At 37.9% G+C, this 22280-nt stretch overlaps 1 protein-coding gene and 1 pseudogene across 2 annotated transcripts; one reads left to right on the plus strand and one right to left on the minus strand.

The window, feature by feature from the left end:
• Nucleotides 1-209: 209 nt before the first annotated feature.
• DCPH1 (damage control phosphatase 1) lies at nucleotides 210-22240 on the minus strand. Of its 2 annotated transcripts, XM_012740923.2 has the most exons (5): nucleotides 22001-22240; nucleotides 19577-19682; nucleotides 15607-15851; nucleotides 4607-4772; nucleotides 210-1938 (listed from the first exon to the last, which is right to left on the minus strand). In XM_012740923.2, the coding sequence occupies exons 1-5, from the start codon at nucleotides 22039-22041 to the stop codon at nucleotides 1177-1179; spliced, it is 1320 nt and encodes a 439-aa protein (XP_012596377.1). In that variant the 5' UTR covers nucleotides 22042-22240; the 3' UTR covers nucleotides 210-1176. The 2 variants fall into 2 exon arrangements, with proteins under 2 accessions (XP_012596377.1, XP_012596379.1); XM_012740925.3 differs by lacking the exons at nucleotides 19577-19682; nucleotides 22001-22240 and adding an exon at nucleotides 5607-5748 and having other exon boundaries at nucleotides 15607-15723.
• Nucleotides 15847-19148, plus strand: LOC105858065 (cytochrome c, somatic pseudogene; annotated as a pseudogene).
• Nucleotides 22241-22280: the final 40 nt, after the last annotated feature.

The raw sequence follows: 22280 nt of genomic DNA on the forward strand, positions 1-22280 counted from the left end.
TCAAAATGTGCAGTTTTATGTAAATATTTTATTAATATAAAAAAGTTTTAAGCACTTAGCAAGAGCATAGACCCATTTGTAAGTGGCATTATTTAATTACTGCTTTTAGCAACATCTGTAATACACATTATGAGTTTCTTTGCTATGTAAATTTCATTTTTAATGTTCCTTTCTTGACTTTTCCCGGTTGGAAAATAAAACCAATGAGATTTTTGGTATAATTCATTTTATTATTCAAGTGCAAGAAAACATTTCCAGGTTCATTTCCAATTTCCATTTCAAAACAAAGTGATCTGAAATTTTTAGCCCTTAATATCTGTGATAAAGGCCAATAAAATGTGTAACAATATAAAAAATAAAGTGTCGATAGTAGTCCAAGTTCAATGCATAAAAATCTTTTCTACTAAAACATTTTTTTTAAACTGCAAACTAAAAATCTGTTCATTTAAAGCACTTAAGGGGTAAAATAATTTCAGTTTATTAAAGATATCATAAATAGAATGTAAAAGGTATTACATTTCTTCAAATACTATTTGTTTCACTCTATTCAATTTTGTGTTTCCTAATATCCATTCCATAGGCCAATCAAGATACAAATACATGCAAATAAAACAAGCTATTGAAATGAAGTAAAATTCAAGAACAAAAGTTAAAATTAACTTATGAGGTAAGTTTTGCTTTAATGTGTTCAAACATCACAGTTGTAAGAAATGCCTCTTTACAAAGAGTCATTAAAATGTGTATTTTCACAAAGCCATTGTTTCAAGAGCCCAAAATCAAGTTAAATTCCATGCTTTCTAGAATATTAAATACCATGCAGTATATGTTATTTAAGAAAAAGATAGGATTAAGTAACTTTAAAAGAAGAACTTACTTATATTTTGCTTTCTATCCAATTAAAAGTTCATTAAAACCACTTGAAATTATGCATTTAACTTGAAACAAGTTACTGAAATGCCAACATAAACATAAATATATATAACTATAATAGCTTAAAGCCGTCTAACCCCAAAACAATGCAGTGGGACAAAATGAGTACATGTAAATGAGCATGGAGAAGCTAGGGTTCCCAGCTAATGCAGAGCAGTCAAGTGACTGAATCTGGCACACTGCTTTTCTAGGGCTGAAAAGATGCTTGGTAGACCTTTCCACACAACTGATTGCTCCTAATCTGAGTCAAAGTGGACCATCATACTGAAATATTCCATATTTCCCAGTGGTCAGCCAGTTGGGCTCAGAGGCTGTGAGTTGTTCTCCTTGCCCAGGCTGCAGACCAACCTGAATCTCAGCTTTTAATGTTCTTATGCTGCAGAGAGGTGCGGGATGGAAGCCGTTCAGAGCCTCATGAAATGGAATGGAAAACTCCCATTTTCTGTCACCTGTCAACTTCCTATAATTCAAATCGCCTTTGAATAAAATTAAATCTGCCTTCTGTAGTTCAGCATATAAGTCAGGGGCGACCTGAGACATTGCACAGTATTCATGAGGCAGAGTCCAAAATATATGATCATGGTAAACCCATCTACCCATTTTAACATAGTTCTCCCAGTCAGCCCCACACTTGGATGTCCACTTATGATTACTACATTTTACCTGTTCAATTAACCAATTAAAATCATGCATAGTAGTATCAGAAACAAACCACGGAATAGTTTTTCCATAAAAATGGATCTCAGTAGCCAGTTTAGAGGACAACAAGAAGTTGGCAAATATAAAGTCTGTAACAAGTTCAAACCCAGAGTTATCCAGAACAATATCCACTCTAATAGATGTTTTTTCTTTTTTCTTACAATTGCTAAGCAATGACCAAAGATGTTCCATGTCATTCAGTAAAATGAAAGGTTTTAGGTCTTCCAAAGAATTTATTACATTGCTCTTCTGAGAACTAGATTCTCCGCCTGATAGAGACAGATCACACTTATTTCCCCACAGAGAAATCTGAAAAAGAAAAAGTACAAAACATTCACCCTTCTTCTGAATAACCAACAAAAACTCTACTATAATATATGTGTGTGTGGAGGAGGGTGGTGCTAAAAATAGTCATAAATTTCTATAAACTCTTAATATAAAATCTATACATTGATAATGCAAAGACTGTTTATATGATGCTGTAATTAATAAGGTAAAACAGTGAAATTTTTAATATTGGTACATAATGAACTTAAAAGAACTGGTTTTAGTGATTTTAGCATCCTTATTTATTCAGAGTAAAAGTTTTTGCATCTTACAGATATTAGAACATCATCAGATGCTGCAAAGAGCGGCTCAGAGTTTACTTTATTATCCAGATTGAAGAGAAAAATAAAAGTTCCTTTTTTCCTCCCAAGCCCCTGAAATTGCCCAGTTTCTTTTACTAACTGTATAATCATAGGACATAACCTCTTTGGGATTAGTTCTCTCATTTTTAAATTTAAAAAGTTGGACAAGGTGATGTTTAAAGACCCAACTCTAGGTTAGGCACGGTGGCTCATACCTGTAATCTCAGCACTTTGGGAGGCCAAGGCAGGAGGACTGCTTGAGGCCAAAGTTTAAAATCAGCCAGGACAACATACACCCATCTCTACAAAATTTTTTTAAAAAACTAGCCAAGTGTGGTGATCTGTGCCTGTAGTCCTAGCTACTCAGGAGTTATCTCCAAAAACAAAAAGACCCAATTCTTTAGACAAGGCAATGTTAACTAAAGACCCACCACAATCAATTATCTATTATTTGGCTTTAAATTGAAATAACAATTTTAGTTTGTAGAAAATGGTATGTAGTACTATTTTTTTAAGCTATAAAATTACATGTTTAGGACTGCAGGCTCTTAAGTCAGACAGACCTGGGTTCAAATCCCAGCATCTTCAATTAATGACCACTGGCAAATTACTTAAGATCTCTAAGGTTCAGGTTCTCTGACTGGAAAACAAGACGGTAATACTTACCTCACAGAGTTATTGTGAGAATTATTAAATAATTGACATAATGCATGTAAACAGTGTATCAAATATCTGACATACAAAAGTTCCCAAAAAATATTAGCCAAAATAGACTCTATTCTCATTTGTGCTTTAAAGTAAGAAAATGCACGTTCCAACAAAGAATATTATTTTAAAAACAGATGAATGGATTTAAAAAAATAAGGCTTAAATAATAACTACAGTGTCTAAGGTCACACTTTTCTATAGTTTGCTAAAGAAACACATACAATGGTGTATGTGGTGGCCGTCACCAACTGAAATCAGGTTCTGTGTTGGCCTCCTGCACATTCTCTCGCTCCATCTTCCAGTTTACAATTACATAGTTATTTGTACAATTATTTGTCTATATTCCCTCAAGATTACAGGTTCTACGACAGTGAAGATCAGACTTTTTATTCCCCACCACCATGCGCTCAGCACCTGGAACAGTGTTTAACAAAGTATGCCCAGAAATGTTTGCATGAACAGTCGGACAATGCTAGGACTTTTGAAAATGGGTCAACATCCTCTGCAAACTAGCTTCTCTTGACTTAGGATGTTAACCTGTTGCTCAATATGGTTCCCTATACTTGGGAGCAGAGTGGCAGTGGGAAGTTGTTGGCCAAATTAGATGACAGACAATAGATGGGTGCTCATTCTTCTTCACAACTGATTATACTTATATGGGACAAAGAACACATTCAAAGACTTTTCCCTGAAAGAATGGGCTAACTAGGAGCCCAGATCTGGCACACTCGTTATTTTTCTTTTTATTTTCAATTCCAAGCTATGCATAAAGGACAATTGAGAGGGGGGGAAAAGACAAAAAAACAAAAAGACTAGGTTTATTAGTTAACAATGTCCTAACAATTTTCTTCCAAATTCAAAATATGCCTTTACTTGTGATCTCTCAGCTGACTCTGTTTGCCCTTGAAGTCTCATCAGGGCTTTGTCATGCCCTGCAAACCTGTCAGCAAATTTCTGGAAAACGTGATGGCTGGGGATACTACTGTATACTACAAGTTTTCAGACAGTTCTGATTCTAACATGTTGGAAATTTTAGGATGTTTGCATAAATTAAAAACTAAATGTAATACAAGATAAATGAAGAAATATATTATTATTAGGTCAACTGACCACCAAGTATTATCACCTGCTAAAAACAACAGGCTCTGTGTTCAGCACTTCACCAGCATAAATCTAGTTTAATTCTCACTAGAATTAAAGTGAGAACTTTAAGTTCTCGAATTATAAGTTATATCTTATCATCCTCATTTAACAGACGAGGAAACTGAAGCCCAGAGAAATTATATAACATGCCTCAGGTCCAACCACAAATAAGCAACAGACCCAATGCTGAAGACCAAGTCAGCCTGGACAAACCAAATCATCATGAAGTATTCTCAAAAGCATGACAAAGTATTCTCAAAAGAATCTATGAAGTCAGAAAACTCCTGTGCCACTAAAATCATTTCCAGTTGGAGTAGCAGAGATTTCAAAACTCACTTTTAGAAATTAAATGGGTTTTCATCTCTTAATACTATTGTTAGATAAAAAATTATCAATTATAACTGAACCATATATACGTGCTTTGTTGTTAACTGTGTACCAGTTTATTTTCTGTTTAAATTACCAAGTACAGTTGGGAGATTAATTATCACACTTACCTGCAGAAGTTTAAAAAATTCATTCTTCAGCTGACTTTCATCTAAATCTTCAATAGTTTTCACCAACTGTTGTAGGTAAGTACATAAAGTAATGATAGATTCCTGTGACTCGAAGAAATTTTGGTCTTTTGATTCTTTAAATACATCAAAGTCATCAATTGGTGGACTACAGTAGGAGAAAAACATAAGTGAAACATTTATGTAAGTCTGTACCTTTTTTTTGTTTTTTTACAGTTGGGTAATTGCAGTTCTTTAAAGGAAAGAGAATAGTACCATAAATCTCAGTAATTAGTGGTAACAGACACTAGATATAACATAGATAATCAAGTTATACAAAAATAAATCCCCAAAGGCATTGTAATTAAGTGTCAAAAGCTACCAAAGCAACTATTTTTCTTGAAGTATTAAATAATTATAGTAACTATGGCCATCATTACTTACCCAGCAAGGATTCAAGGGCAAAAGAAGGAAAGAGAAACAAAATTTCAAGATAATTGCTTTAGTTCAACAAACATTTTTTGAACATCCAATGTGGCAGGGTTTCAACAACAAATATATGGATATAAACCGAATACCTGAATACAATGAAGTAATCACTAATAGAGTCAAATAAAATGTTAGGGAAACAGAATGAGTACTCGAGATAAATCAGACTTAATACTATTATTAGAATGACAAATTCTGATCATTTATACATAGGCATTTCGGGGGCAACTTTTACTCTCAGGTTTATTTTTCCAAAAGTCATGTATGTGCCACTGCTACATCTTCATGCTGTCCAATGGGAGATTTAGTTATATTAATACTGACCTAAGAAAAACATAACTAATAAGATATAAATACTAATAGCCTTTATAGAATTGAATATAAAAGATTATATTCAGATTACATTCAGATTATTGGATCTTCTCAGTTAGCTACTTTTTCCCAGAGGCCATCCATGTTAGGATAAAAACAGTAAGAATGATGTAACAGGATTTAAAGAAAAAAAAAAACCTACCAGCATTTATACATCCAAATGATTGCTGCCTCTTTCCAGTCAGTCAGTCACCTTGGGAAACTACACCCTTATTCCATGGATGCTGCCATTACTCAGAGCACTTTTGGAATTTTCTTCGGAACGTGGCACATTATTAAATGTCCTGGTAAATGATCATATATCTTCATTCTTTGAAGTCAATTTACTTTTGGAAATAGCCAAAAGTTACTCAGAGTGGTTTCAGGAAAATGAGGTGTATATCAAATTGAAAAAACATATTTTGGTCAAAAGTGAGGAGTAACTAAAAAATGAGAAGATTAGTTTTCTTTTTGAGACATGTAAATTGGCTCTGAAAGAAGTTCCAAAGAGAAAATTAGAGGAAAGAAGCAAGAAGACGAGCATACAGCGGACGAGGGCCGGAAGGAGGGGTACCTGAGACCCCGGGAGACTCCACGGGAGGAGGCTGCGGAGGAGAACTGGAGGCTGAGACCACCGGAGCAGCCCGGAGACCAGCGGCAAGGGTAGGTGGATTTGCTGTTTCCCCTCCCCTGCATTTGGGACTGCTGGTGGGCTCCCCAGAGGGTGGAGAGACCTGCGGACATCAGCCCAGAGACTGCCGCCGCCAGCCAGCAGTGAGCCTGTAGCAGACGTGGCACCAGGTTCCCAACTTCCTCCGGGCACCTCCGTGTGCACAGACCCGGGCCGCGTGGCAGGAGCCATATTGCCTCCTCCTCCCCTCCGCCGACCCTACCCACGGCTGCCCAGAGAGACAATACAGCCACCAGCCAGAGGCACCTCCAGGGAACGGGACCTTCTCTTTTGGGACCCTACAGCTGACTCAGGAGAACTCAGACTGTGAGCTCCCTACCCACCCGTCCTCCCAGGTGCTGCTGGCACAGTGTTCCCAGGAGAACGGTGCCGACTCAGAGGCTGAGAGACATAGACCCAGCTTGGGCTCCCTGTGGGTGAATTAGGACCGGAAATCCTCTCCCTGGTGGGAATACAGTTTGAACTCTGGGACCCAGAGGTTGGACCTGCAGACCAGATCCCCTGCACTGAGGGCTAGCATTGCCCGGGGCACAGAAGGGTTATACGTGAACAGCTTACTGAGGTGTGTGTGCCTCCAGGGGCGGATCGGCGTCCTAGAGGGCAACCCTCCTCCCAGGAGGAGGCCGTGCGCCCAACCCAGGTGGCGTTCCTGTGCAGGGAACCTCCCCGACAGCATCACAGTCCGGGGAGGCCTGGTGGCTTGTGGTCTGGCCTGCTGGCAGAGGCCCAGGAGTAGCTGCGGAGTTGGGGAGGGTGGAAAGAAGCCAGGCCTGCTCCAGACTGCCGGTCTCAGACAGCCCCACCCCCACACGCAGACTTTCTGGCTGAGCCGGACCATTCCAGCCCCGCCCTGATACCTTTCCCTAGAAGCAGAGAACAGAACTTTGACCCTTGCTAATGGCCTGAGGGCAGGCTTACCCAACCCAGCTCCGCCCAGAACAAGAGCAGATAACAGGACACAAAATCGACAGTATAGCCTGTTCCTCCAAGCAAACGCCACCTACTGACAGGGACGGCATCTTGCACAGCCTTTCCACGGCACCCACTGACTCAATATACAGGGAGTGGTCCAATTTCACCCACAGAAACCACCTAACGCCTCAGAAACTAAACAAGGTGTGTGAATACCCAAACAATAACCTAAAGAAAGAAACAACAACTGATCGACATGGGAAGAAATCAGTGAAAGAACTCAGGAAATATGAAGAACCAAATGGAAAACACACCCCCAAAGAGGAGCACCAGCCCCCTAGAAATGGACACCGACCAAAATCAGGCAACCAATATGACAGAAGAGGAATTTCGTATGTGGATCATAAGAACACTCACCCAGCTGCAACAACAACTCAATGACCAACACAAAGAAACCACAAAAAGCCTCCAGGATATGGGAAAAGAAATAGACACAATGAAGAAAAGTGTAACCAAACTCCTGGAAATGAAGAATCAATTCAAGGAACTACAAAATACAGTGGAAAGTCTCAAGAACAGGGTAGATCAAACAGAAGAAAGAATCTCAGAGCTTGAAGATAACACCCTCCAATTAAATAAATCAGTCACAGAAATAGAGCAGAGAAACAAGAGAAAGGAGCAAAGCCTACAAGAGCTGTGGGATTATGTGAAGAAACCTACTGTGAGGGTCATAGGGGTACCAGAAGGGGAAGAAGACAACACTCAAGGGTTGGACAAGCTATTTGAAGATATAATAGAGGAAAATTTCCCAGGCCTTGCTCAAAATCTCGATATACAAGTTCAAGAAGCTCAGAGGACCCCTGGGAGATTCAACGCAAACAGGAAGACGTCAAGACATGCAGTCATCAGACTGACCAAAGTATCAACTAAAGAGGCCCTTCTAAGAGCTGTAAGACAAAAGAAGCAAGTAACATACAAGGGAAAGCCAATTTGAATAACATCAGACTTCTCTAATGAGACTTTACAAGCAAGGAGAGACTGGGGCCCCATTTTCACTCTTTTGAAACAAAACAATGCCCAGCCTAGAATATTATTCCCTGCAAAACTAAGCTTCGTATATGAAGGAGAAATAAAAACATTCTCAGACAAGCAAAGGCTCAGAGAATTCACCAAGACAAGACCAGCCCTACAAGAAGTACTTAAAACAGCATTATGCACGGAACATCATAATAATAACCCACGAATATAAAAACAACCAAAACCCAAAGATATTAAAGGCCAGATATTACAATGGCTCAAGACAGAAATCATAGCAACAACATCCAGCCCAACAGAATGATCAGTAATCTACCTTACCTATCAGTTCTCTCAATAAATGTGAATGGCTTAAACCCTCCACTCAAAAGACATAGGCTGGCTGAATGGATAAGAAAATACAGGCCAAGTATATGCTGTCTTCAGGAAACACATCTAACCTGCAAGGATGCATATAGACTAAAAATAAAAGGGTGGAGATCAATATTCCAAGCAACTAGAAGCCAAAAGAAGGCTGGTGTGGCAGTTCTAATTTCAGATGATTTAGTTTTTAAACCAACAAAAGTAGTGAAAGGCAAAGAGGGTCATTATATAATGGTGAAGGGCACAGTTCAACAAGAAGAGATAACAATTTTAAATATATATGCACCCAACTTAGGTGCATCCAGATTCATAAAGCAAACCTTACTGGAGCTAAGCAAATGGATTAATAGCAACTCCATAATCCCCGGAGATTTCAACACCCCACTGACAGCACGAGACAGATCCTCCAAACAGAAAATTAATAAAGAAATAATGGACTTAAACAAAACTCTAGAACAATTGGGTCTGACTGACATTTACGGAACATTCTACCCAAAATCCACTGAATATACGTTCTTCTCATCAGCTCACGGGACATTCTCTAAGATTGACCATATCCTAGGACACAAAGAAAATCTCAAGAAATTTAAAAAAATAGAAATCATACCATGTACCTTCTCAGATCACAGTGGAATAAAACTAGAAATCAACCCTAACAGAAACTCACATTTCTACACAAAAATGTGGAAATTAAACAACCCCTTACTAAATGATTACTTCGTAAATGAAGAAATCAAGACGGAAATAAAAAAATTCTATGAAGAAAACGACAATGGAGAGAGAAGTTATCAACTCCTCTGGGACACAGCTAAAGCAGTTCTGAGAGGAAAGTTTATCTCCATAAATGCCTATAACCAAAAGACAAGAAGATCACAAATAGACAATCTAATGAAACGACTCAAAGAGCTGGAAAAAGAAGAACAGACCAAGCCCAAACCCAGCAGAAGAAGTGAAATCAACAAGATCAAATCAGAACTAAACGAAATTGAAAACAGGGAAGCTATTCAGGAGATTAATAAAACAAAAAGTTGGTTCTTTGAAAAAATAAACAAAATTGACACACCATTGGCTAAGCTAACGAAAAGCAGAAAAGAGAAATCTCTAATAAGCTCCATCAAGAACAAAAAAGGAGATATCACAACTGATCCCAAAGAGATACAAGATACAATTTATTAATACTACAAAAATCTTTATGCACACAAACTGGAAAATGTGGAGGAAATGGACAAATTTCTAGAAACACACAGCCTCCCTAGGCTCAACCAGGAAGAAATAGATTCCCTGAACAGACCAATCTCAACAGCTGAAATAGAAACAGCAATTAAAACTCTCCCTAAAAAGAAAAGTCCCGGTCCAGATGGCTTCACACCTGAATTTTACCACACTTACAAAGAAGAACTAGTACCTATCTTGCAGAAACTATTCCACAACATCGAGAAGAACGGAAACCTCCCCGATACCTTTTATGAAGGGAATATTACTCTGATACCAAAATCAGGAAAGGATGCAACAAAAAAAAGAAAACTACAGACCAATATCCCTAATGAATATAGATGCAAAAATTTTCAACAAAATCTTAGCTAACCGAATACAGATGCTTATCAAAAAAATAATCCACCACGACCAGGTGGGCTTCATCCCAGGGATGCAGGGATGGTTCAACATACGTAAATCTATAAATGCAATTCACCACATAAACAGAAGCAAAAACAAAGACCACATGATTCTTTCAATAGATGCAGAAAAAGCTTTTGACAAAATTCAACACCCTTTCATGATACAAACACTTAAGAAAATAGGCATAGAAGGGACATACCTAAAAATGATACAAGCCATATATGACAGACCCATAGCCAACATCTTACTGAATGGGGAAAAATTGAAATCATTCCCACTTAGAACTGGAACCAGACAAGGCTGCCCACTATCTCCACTTCTGTTCAACATAGTGCTGGAAGTCTTGGCTACAGCAATCAGACACGAAAATGGAATCAAAGGTATCCAAATAGGGGCAGAAGAGATCAAACTTTCACTGTTTGCTGATGATATGATATTGTATCTAGAAAACCCCAAAGATTCAACCAAGAAACTCCTGGAACTGATCAATGAATTTAGTAAAGTCTCAGGATACAAAATCAATACACAGAAATCAGAGGCATTCATATACGCCAACAACAATCTAATTGAGAACCAAACCAAAGACTCAATTCCCTTCACAATAGCAACAAAGAAATTAAAGTACCTAGGACTATACTTAACCAAGGACGTAAAAGACCTCTACAGGGAGAACTATGAAACACTGAGGAAGGAAATAGCAGAGGATGTAAACAGATGGAAATCCATACCATGCTCGTGGATCAGCAGACTCAATATCATCAAAATGTCTATACTACCCAAACTGATCTACAGATTCAATGCAATACCTATTAAAATCCCATCAGCATACTCCACAGATATAGAAAAAATAATTTTACGCTTCGTATGGAACCAAAGAAGACCCCGAATATCAAGAGCAATTCTAGGCAACAAAAACAAAATGGGAGGCATTAATATGCCAGATATCAAACTATACTACAAAGCGGTAGTAATTAAATCAATATGGTATTGGCACAAAAATAGGAATATTGACCAGTGGAACAGATGTGAGAATCCTGATATAAAACCATCCTCATATAGCCATCTAATCTTTGACAAAGCAGACAAAAACATACGCTGGGGAAAAGAATCCCTTTTCAATAAATGGTGCTGGGAAAACTGGATAGCCACCTGCAGAAGGCTAAAACAGGACCCACACCTTTCACCTCTCACAAAAACCAACTCACGCTGGATAACAGACTTAAACCTAAGGAATGAAACTATTAGAACTCTAGAGGAAAAAGTTGGAAACACTCTCCTAGACATCAGCCTGGGCAAAGAGTTTATGAAGAAGTCCCCAAAGGCAATCACAGCAGCAACAAAAATAAATAAATGGGACATGATCAAACTACAAAGCTTCTGCACAGCCAAAGAAATAGTCATGAAAGTAAACAGACAACCTACAGAATGGGAGAAAATTTTTGCATCCTATGCATCTTATAAGGGACTGATAACTAGAATATACTTAGAACTCACGAAAATCAGGAAGAAAAAATCAAATAACCCCATTAAAAAGTGGGCAAAGGACTTGAACAGAAACTTTTCTAAAGAAGACAGAAGAATGGCCAACAAACATATGAAAAAATGCTCAACATCCCTAATCATCAGGGAAATGCAAATCAAAACCACAATGAGATATCACTTAACCCCAGTGAGAATGGCCTTTATCAAAAAATCTCCAAACAATAAATGCTGGCGTGGTTGTGGAGAGAGAGGAACACTCCTACACTGCTGGTGGGACTGCAAACTAGTTCAACCTCTGTGGAAAGCAATATGGAGATACCTTAAAGCGATACAAGTGAATCTACCATTTGATCCAGCAATCCCATTGCTGGGCATCTACCCAAATGATCCAATGACACTCTACAAAAAAGACACCTGCACTCGAATGTTTATAGCAGCACAATTCATAATTGCAAGGCTGTGGAAACAGCCCAAGTGCCCATCAATCCAAGAATGGATTAATAAAATGTGGTATATGTATACCATGGAGTACTATTCAGCTCTAAGAAACAATGGTGATATAGCACATCTTATATTTTCCTGGTTAGAGCTGGAACCCATACTACTAAGTGAAGTATCCCAAGAATGGAAAAACAAGCACCAGATATATTCTCCAGCAAACTGGTATTAACTGAGTAGCACCTAAGTGGACACATAGGTACTACAGTAATAGGGTATTGGGCAGGTGGGAGGGGGGAGGGGGACGGGTATATACATACATAATGAGTGAGATGTGCAGCATCTGGGGGATGGTCATGATGGAGACTCAGACTTTTGGGGGGAGAGGGGGAAATGGGCATTTATTGAAACCTTAAAATCTGTACCCCCATAATATGCCGAAATAAAAAAAAAAAAAAAAGAAGTTCCAAAGAATTCAAAGACGTTTTTAGCAATGGCAGCATTCTTGAAATCAGTCAGTCTCTCAAGGTGACTTAAAAGGATAAAAAAATCATTTGGATGCGTAGGTTCAAGTGTAGGGGTAAGCAAACAGTAGCCCAGAGACCCAATCTGGCCCACCACCTGGTCTGTGTGACCTACATGCTAAGAATGGTTTTTACATTTCTGAATGGTTGAAAACAAAGCAAAAGAAAAGTAGTATTTTGTGACACATGAAATTCAAATTTTGGTGTCCATGGGTGAAGTTTTAGTAGAACACAGCCATGCTCGTTTACACATACTATCTCTGGCTGCTTTCACACTACAAGGGCAGAGTTGAGCAGCTGCAACAGAGACCACATGTCCCTCAAAGCCTACTACTTAGCCCGTTACAAAAAAGTTTACCAACCCATGTCAAATGTTTTATTAACAAATCATTCATGAGGTTAAAGTCATGCCTCACATTAAAAATGAGCTTTATTTCTCACATTTGTAAGAATAAATTTATATAAATACAGATAATTTCTTATTTTAAAATGTTTGCTATTTTAGGATCTACTAAAGCTATATACATTCATAAACTCTGACCCAGTGATTCACTCCTACGGATATACCCAACAGAAATACAAACACATGTTCAGCAAAAGGTCTTAGAATGTTTATAGCAGCAATCTTCATAATAACCCCAAACCAGAAGCCACTAAAACACCCATCGCAATAGAGTAAGTGAATAGATTGCAATATGTTCATATAATGCCAATACTACGAAACAACGAGAATGATCTATAATTATACACAACAACATGGATGCATCATACCAATGTACGAATGAGTGAAAGAAGCCAGACACAAACTACACACCATATAATTTCATGTCAATACAGTTTATAAACAGGCAAAACATTGGTCAGGATTACTGGCCATCCTTGATGGCAGTGACTGGAAGGGGACTCACAGTCACTGGGGTCTGGGATAGTAGGAAGGTTCTGTCTCTTGATCTGGGCACTGGGTACATGAGTATGCTCTTGAACACTTAAGGCATGTCCATTTTTCTCTATAAATTATACTTTAAAAAAAAGTCTTAAAATGTCTGCTAATTTCTCTGTACTTTCATCTTTCGATATCTGAAGTATATCTACTTAATTTCATATATGGCTAAACTTTGAATCTTAATTTAGCCTGGCAGACTACTGAAGCATGTGTCAGTATAAAAAGGTAGATCAACAGGAACATGTCCTAAAGCTAACATGTGCTTTAGGATCCTACAAAAGTTAAGAAGACCCTTCTTTGGTCACATTGGAGTTGCCACTGACCCAAGACAGGAATTCCCCCTACCAGAACCTGATCAATTAGACATTTAAAAACTACTTCAGTGCTAGTTCTGCCATAACACAGTTCTTTATTATACCTATCTAAAAGTTGAGTTCTAGCACAATGTAACACCAATCCCCAGACAGTCAAATACCTGCCACAGAAATCACTTTGGGAAGAGTTCTACATCCATGGCTGACTAAACATTCTAGTTTCTTGAACTTAAAGCTACATTTTCCCTCTACCCTGTTTAACAAGTTGTTCCCTGGACCAGTGGGTATCATTCCCTGAGGTACTTAAAGAAAAACTGATACCCAGGCACCACCCTGGATAAATTAAAGGATCAGTATTTATTCTAACATAATGATTTAAAAATCTGCATCTTTGAAACCACCTTCCCTCTCCCCAACTGGGTTGTAAATGTGTATCCAGGTTTGTGAACTCTGCCCTAGATATTTTTATTCTCTAAACCTGATCCACCTCTAAAATCAAAATCAGAAAAATAGTATTCCTTTTGCCTAACTTACAAACTCTACTAACCCTACTCAAGGTGTCACCCAGTCTTTCAACACCTTGGCAGCTTTAGCTCATATCACTAATATTTTCCAATAATTCCCACAGTTATGGAACCATGACCATAATTTCAGACTACTCTTGGTCCTTGACAGCCATCTAAATCTACTACTTTGGAAGAACAGTCTGATGAGAACTCTAATCTGATTTACACAGACAAGGCTCAAATCCTGACTCTGCCATTTACTAGCCATGTCAGCTTGGGCAAATTATGAGCCTCTTTGAGCCTCAGTCATCGTAACTGTAAAATGGAAACCATAACGATGCCTACACTTCACTGGGTTGCACAGTAACTGTAACATAGCTAGTATTCCATAGATGACAGCTCCTTACATCTCCTGCTGCAGTGACTTCTATGTGCCAGGTAGTGTACCAGATTTTGAATAGTATACATTGCTTTTAGAGCAGAAATTCTAAAATCTATCTATTCAGCAAAAACAAATTGAGATTTAAAAAAATAATTTATAAAGAATAAGATAATAAAAGCTAATGAACAGACTCAAAGTTACATATATTTCCCAAAATAATTGTATTTTACAATTAGAACTGGCTTATCGATCATTTTAAATTATCTTAACTCTATGTGGAACAGATACCAAAGGATTCCTCTTATTCAGCAAACATGTATTTTGGAACCTGTGAGCTAAAAGGACAGTTCACATTAACTTTTTGTTTGCACTATAAATCAATTCTATTTTAGAAGTTTCTTAGGAAAAATTAACATAAACAAGCCTACAAAAGGTTACTTTGAAACACATGTGTAACTTTCAGAGTCTTTTTCTAACCTACCCATTTAAAAAAAAAAAACAAGACTAAAGATTGAGACAGTATATAAAATAGAGTGATTCACTGTCTGACTGATGACTCCTTATACCAAATAAATGTGGCACATTATCTATTTTTATAAATAAAACATATGCTTACTTTGAGGTATCTTGATTTTATATATATGTAATTATTTCAAATTATTATTTTTTGCTCAATAAGTACAATTTTTTCTACTCTATAAGTCTTTATAAGAATTTTTAATTAGTTCATGCTTCACATATTTAATCTTATATCTATTCTAGGCAAGTGGATTACAACTGCCAAGAATCTATTAAATTTGTAACATTTTGCAGAAGTGTCTAACAATGCCATTAATATTTGATGAACTCAACTAAATCAGGTTTCTACTGGTGCTATTTTTTAAACTTATCCTTTTATAATTTCAAAAAAAGTATAAAGTATCTAAACATTTACTAGTTGATGGTTACCTACTTACCTCTGGATAACTGCTTCATGAATTCTACGATACATGTAGCATTCTGCAAACAACCATGGTGAGTAGAACCACCTTGGTTTTTCATCACTTTCATTTAAAAGAGTCTGATGAGATTCTAGGTACTGATTCCATATATCAGTATCAACAAATTTCTCAACCAAGGGAATAAATGGTTTATCTGTTTGCAATTCATTCCGTAACTTAGAAAGAAGAGAGATAGCTTTCTTTTCAGCTTCTGTGCCCTCCTGTGGAAATACAAGAACAATAAATTGTGTGTTTGTGTGTGTGCATGAATGTGTAATTCCTCTAGGAGAATATATTTTTATGGACCTAAACTTAAGAAGGACAGAAAAATATCCTATTTCTAAATGACATTTTATGTCTTTCACAAACTACTGTAAACATTAAATTTAGAATTCTTAAGTTGAAAATCAAAGAACATATACAGATTTCATATCAACATAATCATAACTTATCTACCTTGGGGTTTTTTTTGTTTTTTTTTTAAAGTTCTGGCCCCTCTGTATCTTTGGGTGGGATGACTATTACCACACACAGGAAGAGGACCAATCATGAGATCTTCCACATCTTTCATGCTTCCAAATGGTTATTCTGGTCTTCCTGAGGTTTCTTTTGGCAGCTCAAAGGATTTTTTTAATTACTTGTTTTCCACCAAGTTACAGATAGATACCCTGACACACAAGGTGCTACAGTATTATCTCAACATAACAGGCCAATTGGAGAGGAGACAAATGTTACGGGATCAGAATGCAGTGAAAATGAAACCTTTGGTTTTATACCAGCAAGATTCCCACCCATTTAAAAAAAAGATGCAAGCCTAACAAACATACAGAAAAAACTGTAGGAAATAAACATCAAACCCAATTGAATATTTTTATGAAATCATTATCACTATGTTGATATTAAGGGAAAATTTAGTCCCTAGTTTCAGGCCTATAATTGTCTAAATACAGACATCTCTCCAATCTTTTTTTTTTTTCCCAAGTACAATTTCTTTTGCCACTAGAATGAAAGGCTGAAGCTTTAGAGATTCTACAAGTTCAAAAATAGAAGAAAAGTTGTTAAAAATACAAATTTTAGGAGCTGAGCCCCAGATTCCCCACATTCTTGAGAGGCTCTCTCCTTCTAAATCTCTACCCTAAATTCTTCAACTTCAACTAATTATTTAAGCATAAATTCCAACAACTAAGATTTTTACAGGTTTTGAGCACCCTCTTTTACACAGGCAAATACCTAGAAGACATAATGGACTAATATTTGTGTTAATGCCAGTTTGTTAACTTGCTTCAATTCTATGTGTCAGTCACTAAATTCAGGGCCAAAGAAAGATGAATAAAGCCCGGACCCCTGTCTCTCAGGGACGCATGTCTGGCAAACCAGGTAGTCTAAGGGGATAGACATTTGGCCACTAAGACAGGAGGGCAGAAAACTGTGTAGCATGGCTCCTTTGGGGAAAAGCCTGGTTCTGGTGTAACTGGAGGCTTATGGAGCTAGGAGAACATGTGGGGCCTAGGGAGAGTGGCCATAGGTATGAGAGATGCATGCAAAAGGAGACTGAAAGGCTACCAAAAACAGACTGATGTCAACCTTTTATTTAGGTCTTGTCCCATCCCCAGGAGAGTGTGAAATGGGTTAGAGCTGGAGGGACAATAGGCCCTGCTTTCTCACTCTCAGCTAGCATGGTCACCTGATGATTATGGGCATACAGGCCAAGCTGTAATATACCGCAACTTAATTACTGCATTTTAGATCACTGCAGTTGAAAAAACTGAAACTACAAGTTCAACTATTATGGGGACCTGCTTAAGTATATGACAAAATACTCAAGTGAACAACCCAAACTTGGCTAAATTATACTTGTGTACTAAATGTGTGCATATTTCAAAACAAAACCATGTTTTTGTGATAACATTAAAACCATTCATCAACAGAAATGTCAGTGCCTTAGAGAGTGGCATGTTGGGCTTCAGAGGGGGTTATCACTGTACTGTCAGCAACCAAAGAGAGAATTAAACATGGGTGATATAAAGAAAGGCAAGAGAATTAAACACGGGTGATATGGAGAAAGGCATTTTTTGTTCCGAAGTGTGCCCAGGGTCACACCCTGGAAAAGGGAGGCAAGTACAAGACTGGGCCAAATCTCCATGGCTTCTATGGGTGGAAGACAGATCAGCCTGCTGGATTCTCTTAACCAGACACCAATCATAACAAAGGCATCACCTGAGGACAGGATACACTGATGGAGTTTTGAGAGAATCCCAAGAAGTACATCCCTGGAATGAAAATGATCTTCACCAGCATTAAGGAGTAGGCAGAAAGGGCAGACTTGATAGCTTATCTCAAAAAAGCTACTCATGAGTAATAATTGGTCACTGCCTTATTTATTATAAAACAGAAATGTCTCATGACTTTTTTATGTGTACCACAATTTAATTGGTCTCATACACCAGAATTCAGATCATGAATGAATATCAGAATATTTTTGTTGGACAGTTCTCATTTAACTAAGGCTGGCTTATAGTTAAATGAATATGATCAGGTTTTTGAATTTTGATAATAATTCCAATTCAGTAAGTGCTATCACTGTTTTCTCCTTCTAAAGATACGATTGGACTTAATTAGTAATGTTCAACTTTTCACAAAGATGGTAAATTACCATCTCAAAACCTATCAAAGATTGGTTTTATATTTAGATTTATATAACTGGTTGTGAGAATATATTTAAATACTAGGGAAACCCCTTCACTGTATTAGAACCAAGCAAGGCTCACTAATGTTTTAATTTGTGTTCATTAACCTGTTAAAGGCAAGGGCTGGAGATAAAGGTATCAATGTTTACTTTATAATTTTGGTCTTTACTATGCCAATCTAATTCCCTATGTCTATTAAAATGCTGCCTTTTATTTACTGAATGGCATTTTAGTGTGGTTTATGTGTAATATCAAATAAAGATTATTTAACACTTAAAAAAAAAGTCAGTGTTCAAGATAAGCTAGATCTCAGCAAAAGAACAGGTGATTCCTGTATTGTGCCACGATTAGTTTCAAAGAAGACAATATAAAAGAAGTTGAAAGAAACACAATATTATGCTCAAATTGTCTACATGCTGCCTTGTCCCATCTCAATTTGGCCAGGAAGAAAAAACCATTTCTCTGTATCTTTGTTGTTAACTCTTTAAATAAAAATGTACTGGTATATGCATGGTCTTTTACAGTCTACTGAGTAATAGACTGCTGAACTTGCAAGTTTAAAGAGCTAAACCTACAAAATATAATTATATATAGTTATTTGGATTTTTCATCTAGTAACTGAATGGACAAGGTGATTTCTAAAGTACCATCCCATGGGAGGCTGAGGCAGGAGGATCACTTGAACCCAGGAGTTCACAGTGGCAGTGAGCTATGATCATGCTGCTGCACTCCAGCCTGGGTGACAGAGCAAGACCCCTTCTCTAAATAAAATAAAATAAAGTCCACCCTGCTCTAAATATTAATGAGTCTTTCTCATCTTTAATTAGTATAGCGTGTCACTCAATCATATCACTCTTTACCTTGAGTTTGGAATAGCACCCGTAGCTTTCAGGACTCAAGATTTCAAATTATTAACATAAATACTGCAATTCAGCTAAATTTAAATTTAAAAAGCTTTCCTGAGCAAGTCAACAACCTAGTCACCATTTATAACATTGTATGTATTAGAAAATATGTTCTTAAGTCTAAATAACTGACAGAATTGTTGGAACACAATTTTTTTCTAAATGGGATTGGCTGTTCTAACCTTGACTACCACATGATTATACTTCATTTCAACCTATTACATTACAGCCAGATAAATAATTGGCCCATGTATTCACTTTTACACTTTATAGGAAAACTGATAACTTCAATAACTACTTACTGTGTTTCTGTTAAAGAATTTTAAAAAATTAAAGTAAAAACATAATTCTTACCTCTCCATGTTTCTCAAAAAATTCACTTTTATGTCGATGCAATGTATCAATAGCCTTAGTTAAGATCTGTGGTAGTCTGTCTTTAATTGTAAAATATGTAAATGATCTAGAAAAAAAGAGTCACATACAATATATTACTAAGGAGCATCAATACTGTAATGCAGTGGTCCCCAACCAATACTGGTCTATGGCCTGTTAGGAACCAGACAGAGTCACCACCTGAGCTCAGCCAACCTTTCACCCCACCCTTTCCCTCTCCTCCATACCTTTCTTTGTCCTCCCTCCTACCCTCCCTTTCCATGGAAAAATTGTCTTCCATGAAACTTAGGAACCGGGTCTTCCATTAAACTGGTCCCTGGTACCAAAAAGGTTAGGGACCACTGCTATAAAGGCTATCTTAGTTTCTGGAATACCCCATTTAAATTAAAATTCCTTCTTATGTAGCTATTAAAAAGGTAAAACAGTATTGTGTGACTACTATATCAAAACAAAGGAAAATCTAAAAATTTCTCTGGTATGTCATGGAAGCTAATAGTCCTGGTGCCCCTAATCCCAGATTCTCCTCTAGACTCTAATTAGTCTTATCTTTCTTATTCTATTCCTTTTATTTTCCTAAATCAGTAAGTAGATTAACAATATGATAGGAGAGAAAAAGGATTAGCCTAAAAATCAAACAGCCTCTTGTCTAAGGTCTATTACTTACTAAGTGACTTCACCTGCTTAGAAAGATGAATGAAGCAATGCATGTAAAACAGCCTTAAAGACACTAATGTGTTTGAAGAACAAAGAAAGCTATTTGTGAACCTGTTTCTCTTCTCTGTCTCAATCTATATTCTAAGCCAATTTTAAATCTTTTCAAAGGTTTTCTTGGCTGTCTTCTCTGCCTGTACTCTATTGCACTCTGCTTCCATTCTATTCTGCCCCTAAACAAATTAAGGCATGCTACTCTCACTCACCCAGCCAAAAAATTAGAAATTTTACAGAAGTGTCAAAGAATGAAGAAAGACAGAGATGAGAAAAAACTTATACTTGCATTAAAAAAATTAAAAATATTCTTGATTTTATATAAAAATCAAGATTAACAGATTATCGTCTTATATAATTGTTTTCTTACGAAATACATATAATTCAGTTAGAAAAAACAGGCTACTGGATGGCGAAATTCTGGGCAGTTTTCTTTTTTTTTTTTTTTGAGACAAGAGTCTCACTTTGTTGCCCAGGCTAGAGTGAGTGCCATGGTGTCAGCCTAGCTCACAGCAACCTCAAATTCCTGGGCTCAAGCGATCCTACTGCCTCAGCCTCCCAAGTAGCTGGGACTACAAGCATGCACCACCATGCCCGGCTAACTTTTTCTATATATATTAGTTGGCCAATTAATTTCTTTCTATTTATAGTAGAGACGGTCTCGCTCTTCCTCAGGCTGGTTTTGAACTCCTGACCTCGAGAAATCCGCCTGCCTCGGCCTCCCAGAGTGCTAGGATTACAGGCGTGAGCCACCACGCCCGGCCTCTGGGCAGTTTTAAACGTAGAGCACGGAACTTTGCGGATCGGTGTCTGTATCTTCAGGTCACAAAAGACAATTTTTAAATTATCCAGTTGTACCTCGAGTACTTACGTCTTTAAATTATTTCCTCAAACGATAGCTACTGAATTTTAAAGAAAATATTGCATACGCGTTTCTGGCTCCGTGGTGCTTTGAGTATCCTAAAATAGTGATTAGGTTTAATGTGCACAGTAACTACTCCGATTAGAATTGATTTTTTAAAGTCACTAATACCTTGGAAGGACAGAAGGAACATTAAATCAATTGACATTTGAATTTTCCAAAGCAGCAGAAACGATAAGTGACAGTCCTTTGAGATTTTGCTTTAATTATAAAGTATTACCATTTCTCTTATCACAACATTTTCAAGGACTTATTTCGAATATAAACATCCAATTTATGCAAATGAATGTAATTTTTATGGTCGCCCACAACTTTGCCCACAATATGTAAGGTGACGACTAAAAAAAGCAAAATGTTACAGACAAGTTTTATTGTGAGACGATGACTGACCGGCAACAGGAAGAAACACATTTTCAATAGACCTAAGATTCCCAACTTTTAAGGAGAATTTTAACTCCCCTGAAAGCCCCTTGGTTAAAGTAAATAAATAAAAAGTGACCGCGAGGAAAAGACTGCAAAGCTGATCCAAGTCTTGACCCCTGCGAGCCGCCGCGGCGGGCGGACTCCCTCCGCTGAGGCCGCCTCGCCTTCGCCTCCAAGCCGGCCATCGAAAGCCGAAAAGGCGCCCCTGGGAAGCCGACCCCGACCGCGGGACTCGAACAGCCCACGCGGAAGCAGGCGCCCTCCGCTTGTCACCCACACGTTCCCGGCGAGGCCCGGCTTCCCGCAGAAGTGAAGAGGAGAAAGGCGAGACAAACCCTACGTCCTGTCCCGAGAGAGACGCCGGAGGCTTAGCCATTACGTTCTGCGATGGCGGCTCCAACCCTCGGGTCGCACCGGCCGCAGAAACAGAGACGGTTCCGCTGAGGAGGAACTGAGAAAGGGAGCGATGTGGCTTTAAATTAAAAAAAAGCTTTTGAATGAGGAAACTTTATTTGGCGCCCGTACAAGTGGCAAGCAAAGGCTGGCACTAGCACGCGCTCATCCGGGGACGAAGGCGGGGCCAGTACAGGGCGACGAGAGGAGCGGGATTAGGAA

This window comes from Microcebus murinus, chromosome 5 (genome assembly GCF_040939455.1).
Source record: "Microcebus murinus isolate Inina chromosome 5, M.murinus_Inina_mat1.0, whole genome shotgun sequence".
NCBI classification, from domain to species: Eukaryota; Metazoa; Chordata; class Mammalia; order Primates; family Cheirogaleidae; genus Microcebus; species Microcebus murinus.